Source organism: Centruroides sculpturatus, unplaced genomic scaffold (assembly GCF_000671375.1).
Source record: "Centruroides sculpturatus isolate CEXI.00-Female unplaced genomic scaffold, Cexi_2.0 scaffold142, whole genome shotgun sequence".
Classification (NCBI taxonomy): domain Eukaryota; kingdom Metazoa; phylum Arthropoda; class Arachnida; order Scorpiones; family Buthidae; genus Centruroides; species Centruroides sculpturatus.
Window position 1 is genome coordinate 910,736 of NW_019384352.1, and position 11,763 is coordinate 922,498.

At 30.6% G+C, this 11,763-nt stretch overlaps 1 protein-coding gene across 1 annotated transcript in view; it reads right to left on the minus strand.

Annotated features, from left to right (window-relative positions):
• The window catches only part of LOC111638650 (zinc finger protein 808-like), a 96,698-nt gene that overhangs the window by 61,533 nt on the left and 23,402 nt on the right, over window positions 1-11,763 (minus strand). Inside the window, exons 8-12 of the mRNA XM_023384398.1 lie at window positions 8,860-8,940; window positions 7,777-8,052; window positions 6,751-6,966; window positions 4,951-5,214; window positions 2,672-2,893 (exon numbers count right to left, since the gene is read on the minus strand). Of these exons, the coding sequence (XP_023240166.1) occupies window positions 2,672-2,893; window positions 4,951-5,214; window positions 6,751-6,966; window positions 7,777-8,052; window positions 8,860-8,940 (1,059 nt within the window). The remainder of the gene's footprint in view (window positions 1-2,671; window positions 2,894-4,950; window positions 5,215-6,750; window positions 6,967-7,776; window positions 8,053-8,859; window positions 8,941-11,763) is intronic.

An 11,763-nucleotide genomic window follows, 5' to 3' on the forward strand; every position in this document is an offset into this window, starting at 1 on the left:
GAATGAGGAAGGATTACTAAATAAAGCTGGAGTTGTGACTCAAAGGATTATAGACCCAAATTTGGTGAAAGGAGAGAAAGGACAAAAGATAAAAAGTTGTCAGAAAGGTTAAATAGTTCTTCTGTTAGGCAAATATTGAGTCTTAATTTTTCAACCTTTCTCACTTCTTTATTTTTTGTCCTTTCTCTCTTTTTTTTCCGAATTTGGCTCTATAATTCTTTGATTCACAACTCCAGCTTTATTTAGTATTCCTTCCAGCGTAGCAAGATTTGGCTACATTGAGCCAAATGTGGCTACTTTTTTAGTTTAACGTAAAAAAATATCATTTGGAGCTTTGGCTACTTTTGGGGCTACATATCATTTATAAATATGTTAGTTGAATAAAAATGCACTTTAAAATGGTGTTTCTTGGTTTTTTATTAATCAGAGACTCAAATAAACCAAATGTTTGCGTTTTATCAAATAAATGAATTTATCTATTTGTAAGTAAAAATTGATAGTGTCTGTAAAAGTAACTTTTTAAAATATCCTGTCTCGTGATAAAGTTTTAATACTTATTATTATAATCTAGACATGTTAATCCTTAAATATACTTGTATATTCGGCCACAAGTATATATTATATATACTTGTGGCCCAAAACTCCTTGACTTCTTCCAATGCGGCCCAGAGAAACAAAAAGGTTGGACACCCCTGGTATAAAATATTATCTGTTCCCGTATTGAAAACTATTTATGTTGGAAATATAAGAATAAAAATAATAGAGATCAGCCAGTTCAATGAGTTTTTAATGGATATTGATATCAGTTTAGTAATCATTATTATCGCGATTTGTCGTAATAATTAATGCAGTATAAAAAAGAGAAGACTCCTAATTATTTCTGACAACAGCCGAAATTGACGCATTTTGTTTCCAGATAAAAATAAAATTCTAGCGAAATGTTTATAAAATTTGCATAATGAATAATTTACTATATAAAAGAAAGACATCTTCAGCCTGTAAATTGTTTATTTATTATAAATATAAATATGTGAAGTATATATTTGTGACATTGTAATATCTTCATTATATATAAATTTAACAAATTTTATGTACATATTTTATTATGTAAGTAATAATCACATTCCAATAATATTGTAAGTAGAAACCGAATTGTCGTACTTTGTAATACTTTAAAATATAAATTCCACATTCAGGAATATCACAGCGGTATATCTTGGTCTCACACCAGATTAATAACGCTAGTAAAGAAAGTTATCCTGTGGGCCAAAACTCAGTATCTGAAGTAGTGAAAGCATCCTGATTCATTAGCAAATTAACAGATTATAATTCTAAGCTGTTTCGGTACACCATTTACAGATGACTTGTCTGCAGCTCATGGAAATGTGTGCTTGTCCCTCTCTACGACAGAACCAACGTGCTACTCGACTTTTCCACTTAAGTTTGGACGCCCAATTCGTGGGCATTCGCGAAGTCTAGCGACCATTATTATAATTGCGTAAGAATCTCTCTCTTTTTCAAAACACTAGGACCAGGCACATGAAAATGTAGGTGTTTGGTACACAGATAAGACAAGCTAATCTGTATAGCAAACACCTACATTTCATGTGTGATCCCGTTTAATCGCGCTGTTCTAGCATATTAAAACACTTATTAGCAAATTTTTTGCGTTTAGATTAGATGTCTCGACACTACTCATTGACAGATTGAAGCTAACCTCAGAGTTCTAATATTGTGAATAAATGTTCTCTGATTATATAACGTTGAAAAATTAATGTGTTTATGCACTTAATTTGTGTATATGTAGAGTTTATATATTGTTTTCTATAATCGCCATATAATTCTGAATTAAATTACTTTTTTGATAATTATCAATAAGAAAAAGTTCTAAACTTTATGAAAATAATTGAAAATTTATTANCATTCGCGAAGTCTAGCGACCATTATTATAATTGCGTAAGAATCTCTCTCTTTTTCAAAACACTAGGACCAGGCACATGAAAATGTAGGTGTTTGGTACACAGATAAGACAAGCTAATCTGTATAGCAAACACCTACATTTCATGTGTGATCCCGTTTAATCGCGCTGTTCTAGCATATTAAAACACTTATTAGCAAATTTTTTGCGTTTAGATTAGATGTCTCGACACTACTCATTGACAGATTGAAGCTAACCTCAGAGTTCTAATATTGTGAATAAATGTTCTCTGATTATATAACGTTGAAAAATTAATGTGTTTATGCACTTAATTTGTGTATATGTAGAGTTTATATATTGTTTTCTATAATCGCCATATAATTCTGAATTAAATTACTTTTTTGATAATTATCAATAAGAAAAAGTTCTAAACTTTATGAAAATAATTGAAAATTTATTACTGATTTTTTGTTTAATTTAATTAATTAAATTACTACAATTTTGAACATTAAATTATGTGTGTGATTTTGTCACTAAAATTAAAATTTCAAACACATTTAAAATCTTTACGAGCAAACGAATCAAACTAGAATAAATTTCGAAGGAACAGTCGTAAACTAAAAAGTATTTAAACGTGTTTAACGTTGAAAATGATTCTTAATGATACTTTTTCATGTGTTCTCGCAGAGAAAATTCGTTGTCAAATTTAACTTGACACAAGACACACTCCAATTCATATCGATCGATTCTTACTTCTGGAAACAGGTCGAAAGATGTCGATGGTACCACATCTGTTTCGAAGGTAGTGTCTTCATGGATGTCTTCAGACTCATCTGATATGTCGCTCGTCATTCCAGAAATGATTTCTTTACGTTGTTTTTGTTCTTCGTCGAAATCGTTTGCTGCACTAAAATAGGGATCTAATTCTTTTGTTTTCCTCTCACTTATAACGTCTTTAATGTTGTCTTTTATATCCTGTAAATACATTCGATAAAATTCACTGTATACTCTCTACAGATTTTTAGTATTTTTCAAAGAACAATTTGCGTGTATAATACAAAATCTTGTAATGATTTTAAATTCCTGAATATGTATAAATAAAACATTATTCACTGCAGCTGCTAAGGGTCTGTTGCTAACAGCGTAATTTGTCATTACATATTCGGGGTATTCAAGTGATGGGCATGAAAACACTTTGTTACTGGCTCGCGAAAATATTTGGCTGCAATTTGAAAAACTATACACCTATAAATTCCCACTAACATCCGTCTGCATAATTTCAAGAACGGAGTTAGATATGAAAGTCATAAGGGCAGGTGGTCCCGATTAATTTCGTTTAAAATTTTGTAATTATNTGATAGTGTCTGTAAAAGTAACTTTTTAAAATATCCTGTCTCGTGATAAAGTTTTAATACTTATTATTATAATCTAGACATGTTAATCCTTAAATATACTTGTATATTCGGCCACAAGTATATATTATATATACTTGTGGCCCAAAACTCCTTGACTTCTTCCAATGCGGCCCAGAGAAACAAAAAGGTTGGACACCCCTGGTATAAAATATTATCTGTTCCCGTATTGAAAACTATTTATGTTGGAAATATAAGAATAAAAATAATAGAGATCAGCCAGTTCAATGAGTTTTTAATGGATATTGATATCAGTTTAGTAATCATTATTATCGCGATTTGTCGTAATAATTAATGCAGTATAAAAAAGAGAAGACTCCTAATTATTTCTGACAACAGCCGAAATTGACGCATTTTGTTTCCAGATAAAAATAAAATTCTAGCGAAATGTTTATAAAATTTGCATAATGAATAATTTACTATATAAAAGAAAGACATCTTCAGCCTGTAAATTGTTTATTTATTATAAATATAAATATGTGAAGTATATATTTGTGACATTGTAATATCTTCATTATATATAAATTTAACAAATTTTATGTACATATTTTATTATGTAAGTAATAATCACATTCCAATAATATTGTAAGTAGAAACCGAATTGTCGTACTTTGTAATACTTTAAAATATAAATTCCACATTCAGGAATATCACAGCGGTATATCTTGGTCTCACACCAGATTAATAACGCTAGTAAAGAAAGTTATCCTGTGGGCCAAAACTCAGTATCTGAAGTAGTGAAAGCATCCTGATTCATTAGCAAATTAACAGATTATAATTCTAAGCTGTTTCGGTACACCATTTACAGATGACTTGTCTGCAGCTCATGGAAATGTGTGCTTGTCCCTCTCTACGACAGAACCAACGTGCTACTCGACTTTTCCACTTAAGTTTGGACGCCCAATTCGTGGGCATTCGCGAAGTCTAGCGACCATTATTATAATTGCGTAAGAATCTCTCTCTTTTTCAAAACACTAGGACCAGGCACATGAAAATGTAGGTGTTTGGTACACAGATAAGACAAGCTAATCTGTATAGCAAACACCTACATTTCATGTGTGATCCCGTTTAATCGCGCTGTTCTAGCATATTAAAACACTTATTAGCAAATTTTTTGCGTTTAGATTAGATGTCTCGACACTACTCATTGACAGATTGAAGCTAACCTCAGAGTTCTAATATTGTGAATAAATGTTCTCTGATTATATAACGTTGAAAAATTAATGTGTTTATGCACTTAATTTGTGTATATGTAGAGTTTATATATTGTTTTCTATAATCGCCATATAATTCTGAATTAAATTACTTTTTTGATAATTATCAATAAGAAAAAGTTCTAAACTTTATGAAAATAATTGAAAATTTATTACTGATTTTTTGTTTAATTTAATTAATTAAATTACTACAATTTTGAACATTAAATTATGTGTGTGATTTTGTCACTAAAATTAAAATTTCAAACACATTTAAAATCTTTACGAGCAAACGAATCAAACTAGAATAAATTTCGAAGGAACAGTCGTAAACTAAAAAGTATTTAAACGTGTTTAACGTTGAAAATGATTCTTAATGATACTTTTTCATGTGTTCTCGCAGAGAAAATTCGTCGTCAAATTTAACTTGACACAAGACACACTCCAATTCATATCGATCGATTCTTACTTCTGGAAACAGGTCGAAAGATGTCGATGGTACCACATCTGTTTCGAAGGTAGTGTCTTCATGGATGTCTTCAGACTCATCTGATATGTCGCTCGTCATTCCAGAAATGATTTCTTTACGTTGTTTTTGTTCTTCGTCGAAATCGTTTGCTGCACTAAAATAGGGATCTAATTCTTTTGTTTTCCTCTCACTTATAACGTCTTTAATGTTGTCTTTTATATCCTGTAAATACATTCGATAAAATTCACTGTATACTCTCTACAGATTTTTAGTATTTTTCAAAGAACAATTTGCGTGTATAATACAAAATCTTGTAATGATTTTAAATTCCTGAATATGTATAAATAAAACATTATTCACTGCAGCTGCTAAGGGTCTGTTGCTAACAGCGTAATTTGTCATTACATATTCGGGGTATTCAAGTGATGGGCATGAAAACACTTTGTTACTGGCTCGCGAAAATATTTGGCTGCAATTTGAAAAACTATACACCTATAAATTCCCACTAACATCCGTCTGCATAATTTCAAGAACGGAGTTAGATATGAAAGTCATAAGGGCAGGTGGTCCCGATTAATTTCGTTTAAAATTTTATAATTATATATATCTTCCGCTAATAAAACTATGTAAAATGTTTATAATTTATTTTGTATACTAGTACTTTCTATATAATAACAGGACTTATTATACTGGACAATCACGGATGCAGATATTTAGTCATACAGTTCAAAAATAATGTTCTTTATTTAGTTCACCTGTTCAAAAATTATACAGTTCAAAAATAAAGAACATTATTTTTGAACTGTATGACTAAATATCTGCATCCATAATTTTCCAGTATAATAAGTCCTGTTAATATATAGAAAGTACTAGTATACAAAATAAATTATAAATAGTTAAAAAGGAAAAAAAGGCATAATAATTAAACTATGTAAAATGTGTTTAAAAGTGCTTTTTAATATACGTTAATTTATTACTTTAGTTCATTTTAATCATTTAACTTGTGTCGCAAGCTTATTTTCACGGAGGCACTTTCCACAGTAATTTCAGGTGAAAATACTTGATTTTTTTTAGTTCACTGATGTATTTAGATTATTTTGACATCTTAATATACACAATAATAAACGAGAACTTCTCTATTTGTTTAAATGATTTGATGGATTTCATAAGTTTCTTGTCGTAAAGACCCAATAATTCCTTTTATATTACATTCAATATAATCGACGAAACGAGAAAATGAAATAAACTTTTGATAAATAATTTGAACGGAAGGAAAACATAGGAAACAGAATCGACAAATTCTTGAATTTCAAGTTATGAGAACACAATAGCTTTAAAAAAATTTTGCAACCAGTTGCGTAACTTTCCTGGTTATTACAAGATTTTAGTCTAAAAATATCATTTTAATTATTAATATTTTTAAATCTATTACAGATAAAAGAATGCTACTAAATAAGAAACAATTTATTGAAGTAATTATGACGACGGAGACACGCAATAATCGCGAAATTTCGAAAGAGTATAACAGATTGCATCCAGACTTTTACAACTACACAGTAGTCAAGATGCAGTCTGTTGTAATTTCGGCAACTTCTCGCTGATTATATTTTTCTACTGTCAAAATAAATTCAATTAATTCTTTTTTACTCGGAATTTATTTCACATAATAAGCTCAGATTAATATTAATAATATAATTATAGTTATATACTAATAATATATGTTTAAAATTGTTTCCTAAAAAATATTTGTGAACTTACCTCGAAACAAGTTTGTGTTTCCGCTTTCGGATGAAACTTTATTTGATGTCTTATTAATTGAGTGTTGAAACTGAATTTTTCGTTGCAATTATTACATGAATATGGCCGCTCTCCAGTATGAGTTCTCAGGTGACCTCTTAAAGCCTGAGTAGTTGAAAAAAGTATTCCGCAAATATGACATTTACGGCTTGTGATTTTCGGGTCATCTGGTGACATCTAATTACATAATAATTTATGAAATAATTATTTCAACGATTCGTTTAATTGCGTAATATATGAATTAAAAGTCAGATATTTTGTTCAAGTTATATTAATCTGTAGTGAATTATTTTATGAAATTGCAGCTAACGAACTGTTGCAGAGTAATTTGCTTAGATCTTATTACTGACGTTAGCAATTACGGACAGTCGTACAACATTTTTGGACTTCGTTTCGACTGTAATCTGAATTTAACCTTAAGAAGATAATATAATTTGTAATTTTAACAACAACAAAAGAAAAAAAAATGAACTAACTTAATAACTCCATTAACAAAACAAATATTTTAAAAATGTTTTTAAATGATAAGTTGGCACAGAGTGAATAGGGAAAACGGTTTTATATTGGCAGTTCGCAAAGAATAAAAATAATAATTTCAGTCACATATTAATATTATTATTTTAATATTTGTTTTTGTAAATTAGCACAGTAACATTGAATATTGTTTACAAAATAAATTAAATGTTTTATATAATCCTATTAAATTTTATTGTGTTTGTCTTTTTTTTATAACTGATCGTTTTGGGAATGGAAATATTAAAATGAAAATACAGTCGAATCCCCCTATAAGATCATTGATTTTTCCGTTTTATCTGAATTACATGTTGTACGAGTCACTTAGATTTTACAAATATGTGAGCCGTTCACAGCCCGGCACACGTATTTGTAAAATCTAAGTGACTCGTACAACATGTAATTCAGATAAAACGGAAAAATCAATGATCTTATAGGGGGATCGACTGTATAGAAACTTATCGTAATGTTTACTTTAGATAAAATCTCTTTGCGATGCCGTACGAACTGGTGTCGTTCTAACTCATCTTTTCGTTTAAAGCTCCATCCACAGTCTTTGTAATTACACTTGAAAGGCTTTTCCTTCGAATGCAATTTTAGATGCCGTGTTAAATTGCTTTTTTGCGAAAAACGTCTTCCGCAGAATTCGCATTTAAACGGTTTCTCATTTGTGTGAGTTCGCATGTGTTCACTTAAATTATGTTTTGTCGAGAATGTCTTACCGCAATTCGTGCATTGATGTTTTCTTTCCTTTTAAAAAATTCCGATAAGTAAAAGTAAGTAAATAGTAAAAATTTAAGTCTAAATTATTTATGGTAATATAAATAATTATCATGCATTAAAATATTATGCTAAAATCTGTAATATGTACTCTAGGCACAAAACGAAGTTAAGATTGAAGGTGTCTTGTCGAACATTTTTTGAAAAACATTGCCAAATTAAAATTGTTTCACAAAATAAACTCTTTACTTACCATTTCAGATTTTAATTAATTAAATTTAAATAATAAATAATCTAAATTTAGGTTTTTTCAATTGAATATAAAACAACAATGCATTGAAATAATGTTATAGAATTTTATTGTTGTTTGAGAGTAATTAAATGCGCATGATTTAAACACAAGAATAATTGGGAATACCGAGATAAAATTACATTTTATTCCTGTTTTCTCAATGACTTTTGGCTGATATCAGATATTTTCTCTGTCACATTCATATCGCTCTTCATATTTTCGAATGTCTAATAAAAAGTGCTTTTTATATTATATTTTACGCATTTCGGAGTTCAAACGAGTTTTGAATTTATTGTTTTTGAATTATTGTAGACGTTCGCTTTAATTAAAGTTATTCCAACGAAGGATTTGTTTCTAAATTAATTTATGTACGTAATATTTTAAAAATAGAAAATAGCATCGATTTTTACTTCTGGAAACCGATCGTAAGTGTTCTATTGTGTCAGGTGTGTGTCGATGTAGGTGCATTCATATATATCTTGGAGATCACGTAAAAAGCGACTTGTTGTTACCGAAATGATTTATTTATGTTGTTTTCGTCCTACGTCTGAATCAATTCCTGCGCTGGTACAAGAATACTCTTTCTTCTTTTCACTTCTGCTGTCTTTTATACTGTCACTTATACACTGAAAACACATTGTCGTTATAATTTTAAATATACTTCCGACAAAGGCCGCCAAGTACAAAAATTTTTAAAAATTTTATTTATGTATTTTAATACTAAATTTGTAAAAATTTTTTAATAGTTCTCCCATATTTTCGGCGATGAATATTGTGAGGGTCGGACCGAATAAAATAAAATTAAATAAAGAAGCTCAAATTAAATTAAACATCTTTATTAAAGTTAAACAAAGAAAAACTTCATTTTTCGAAATTTTACGAAAAAGGATATACACATTTTCTTCCCACGGAGGCGTTTCCCATCTCTCAGGAACCCGAAAAGTGATTCATGAGGAACTTATCCTAAAAATCGGCGATTGGCGGAAACCAGTAACGTGACGAAAGGTATAAAAGAGGGGTGACGACGAGAAAAGGAGGTCCGTCGTCGCCGTCCGTGAATACGGTCTGTCATCACCGTTCGTGATCGCCGAAAACCCGTGCCGATCCTCATCGCCGCCGTCCGTTCCTCAAGACAACTTGTCCGATCTGGTTAGAAAACGTCCGACCGTCCGATCCCCTCTTCGTAGAGGTATGACCTAATATTGTAAACTCTCTCTCGGCGCGGTCACTTCAAATTACGCGCAAATAGTTAATCCCTGTACGTTAGGATATTATGTTGTCTAAATAAATGTTTCTTTTGTTGTTAAAAGTCGTCTTTACTTCGAGTATCGCCCACACTTTACCGACGATTCCTCTCACCTCCTCCACTCGACCTGACAAAAGAATCCCGACTTTACGGGATAGAAAAACATTATCCAAGCCATCCACTAATTAGTGGGCGGTTCTCACCAAACTGTTGCCTATCAAAACGAGGTACGACTTCGTCCTACCTCAGGCTACCCACAATATGTATAAATGAAACCTTGTTACTAATAGCTGCTGAATGTCATTAAATAGATATTCAGTGTTACTCAAACTGTGATCATGAAAATACTTTGTTTCTGGGTCGCTGGAATATTTAATTTGTAATTGTATATAATTCTACATTTTTTTTCAATGAAGCAATGTAAAAGTGTGTAAATCCCCTTTTCAACATACTATTTTATTATATTCGTTTATTTTTATCATTTAACTCGTGTCAGAGACAGTAAAATCGTTTTGACACCTGATATTTTTTAGAGTTGTCTCAAATGGAAATAAAGCACTTAATTTATGAGGTTCGGAGGCTTGTATGCTTTATTTCGCCATAGCGAGACTTAAGAAAAAACGAATTGTTTTTCTGGATTTAGCGATTTCGTTATATAGAAGTTTGACTGTATTTAAAATATTTTGATTATTATTTTAGACAAAAATAAGATTTACAAATAAGTCAGTAGTTTGTAATAATTTCAAAGAAGTTGAAAAAGACATATTTACCACAATAAGGACGTGCTGTTATCGTGGTCGTAAGACGTTCAGCTACAAAGTATCATTTACGAGCAATTTCCGTGATCATCTGAAAACAATCCATCATAAACTAATAATCCAGAAGAAATCAGAACCAATAAATAAACAAAAAATATCTGATCCCGATCTTTCTCATTTCTGTCCACAAGTACAAATTTAATTTAAGATTAATTGTAACTAGTTCTAGATGCTAAGACATTATTAAAACTGGTTTCTGAGAAACTACGAATGTTAAACTTGGATCCATCATCCTAAAGTTTTAGAATGAATTCGTTTAGCAGTTGAGGCCTTAAGCGACAAAATGCAAATTTCTTAACGTGTGAAGGCATATTTGAATTTTTGTTACGTAAATTGAAGAATTTGTAAACTGAAATTAGTTTCAAGTTGTTACACGCTGTAGCGGCACGAATTCGAGAAAGACGACAAATGGAATTAGTAACGCTTTTTCTTTATTTACAAAATCCACAGAACGTTTGGTCAAAGTCGAATAGCGTACTTCTTGCACTAGCTGCAAAATTTGATATTATTAAGTTATCTGGACAAATATTATAAAGATTATATATAAAATATTCTATAGAAGATGAGTGCGATGATGAAAAACGTGTCGAACGAGAATATCAAGCCGTAAATTTTTGAAATGCTGTGGAAAAACTGATACATAAATATCTTCAAGATCCTTCGTTCAGCCTTAAACATAATGTCACTGTTCAGCAATAGGTCTATAGATGTTCGTAGCTTTCTAAAATCATATTTTCTTATATAAAATAAGAAATAAAATAATATTTTGTAGGCATTAATTATTATTCGTTTTCTTTATGGTTTTCTATAATGTAAATTTTATAGTTTAATGCGACATCTAGCTTCTTAATATGCTCCACTATAGAGTGAATATGGGGCTTATGTAAGGACTTTTGTCTGTCGGGAGACGTTGTCCGTCTGGCATATTTCCACGCGCGTAAACAAAAATTAATACTGTATTTACAGTAGAGCATCGATTATCCGACCCCGATTAACCGTCACCTCGGTTAACCGACCGCATTCTAGTCGGCAAATTCAAATGTCCGCTAGTGATGTGGCGCTACAATATTTGGATATGTCTTGGCTACTTTAATATTATTTTTACGTGTTTTAGCTGGCAACACTGGATCGACCATGAAAGGGAGCCAGTATTTAAACGAGGCTTAATTTTCTAATTTTTAACAATACAATAGCGACGATTATTATTTTTTAAAAAATTTTATAGGCTTAACAGGGAGGAAAATTCAACGCGAAGTAGGTTAATAGCGATATACTAATATACTAATTACATGGGATATAATAATATACTACACTAATAATGGATTTTTTCATACTTTTCGGTTATCCGACTTTTCAATTATCCGACCAACCCCAGTCCCCAATTG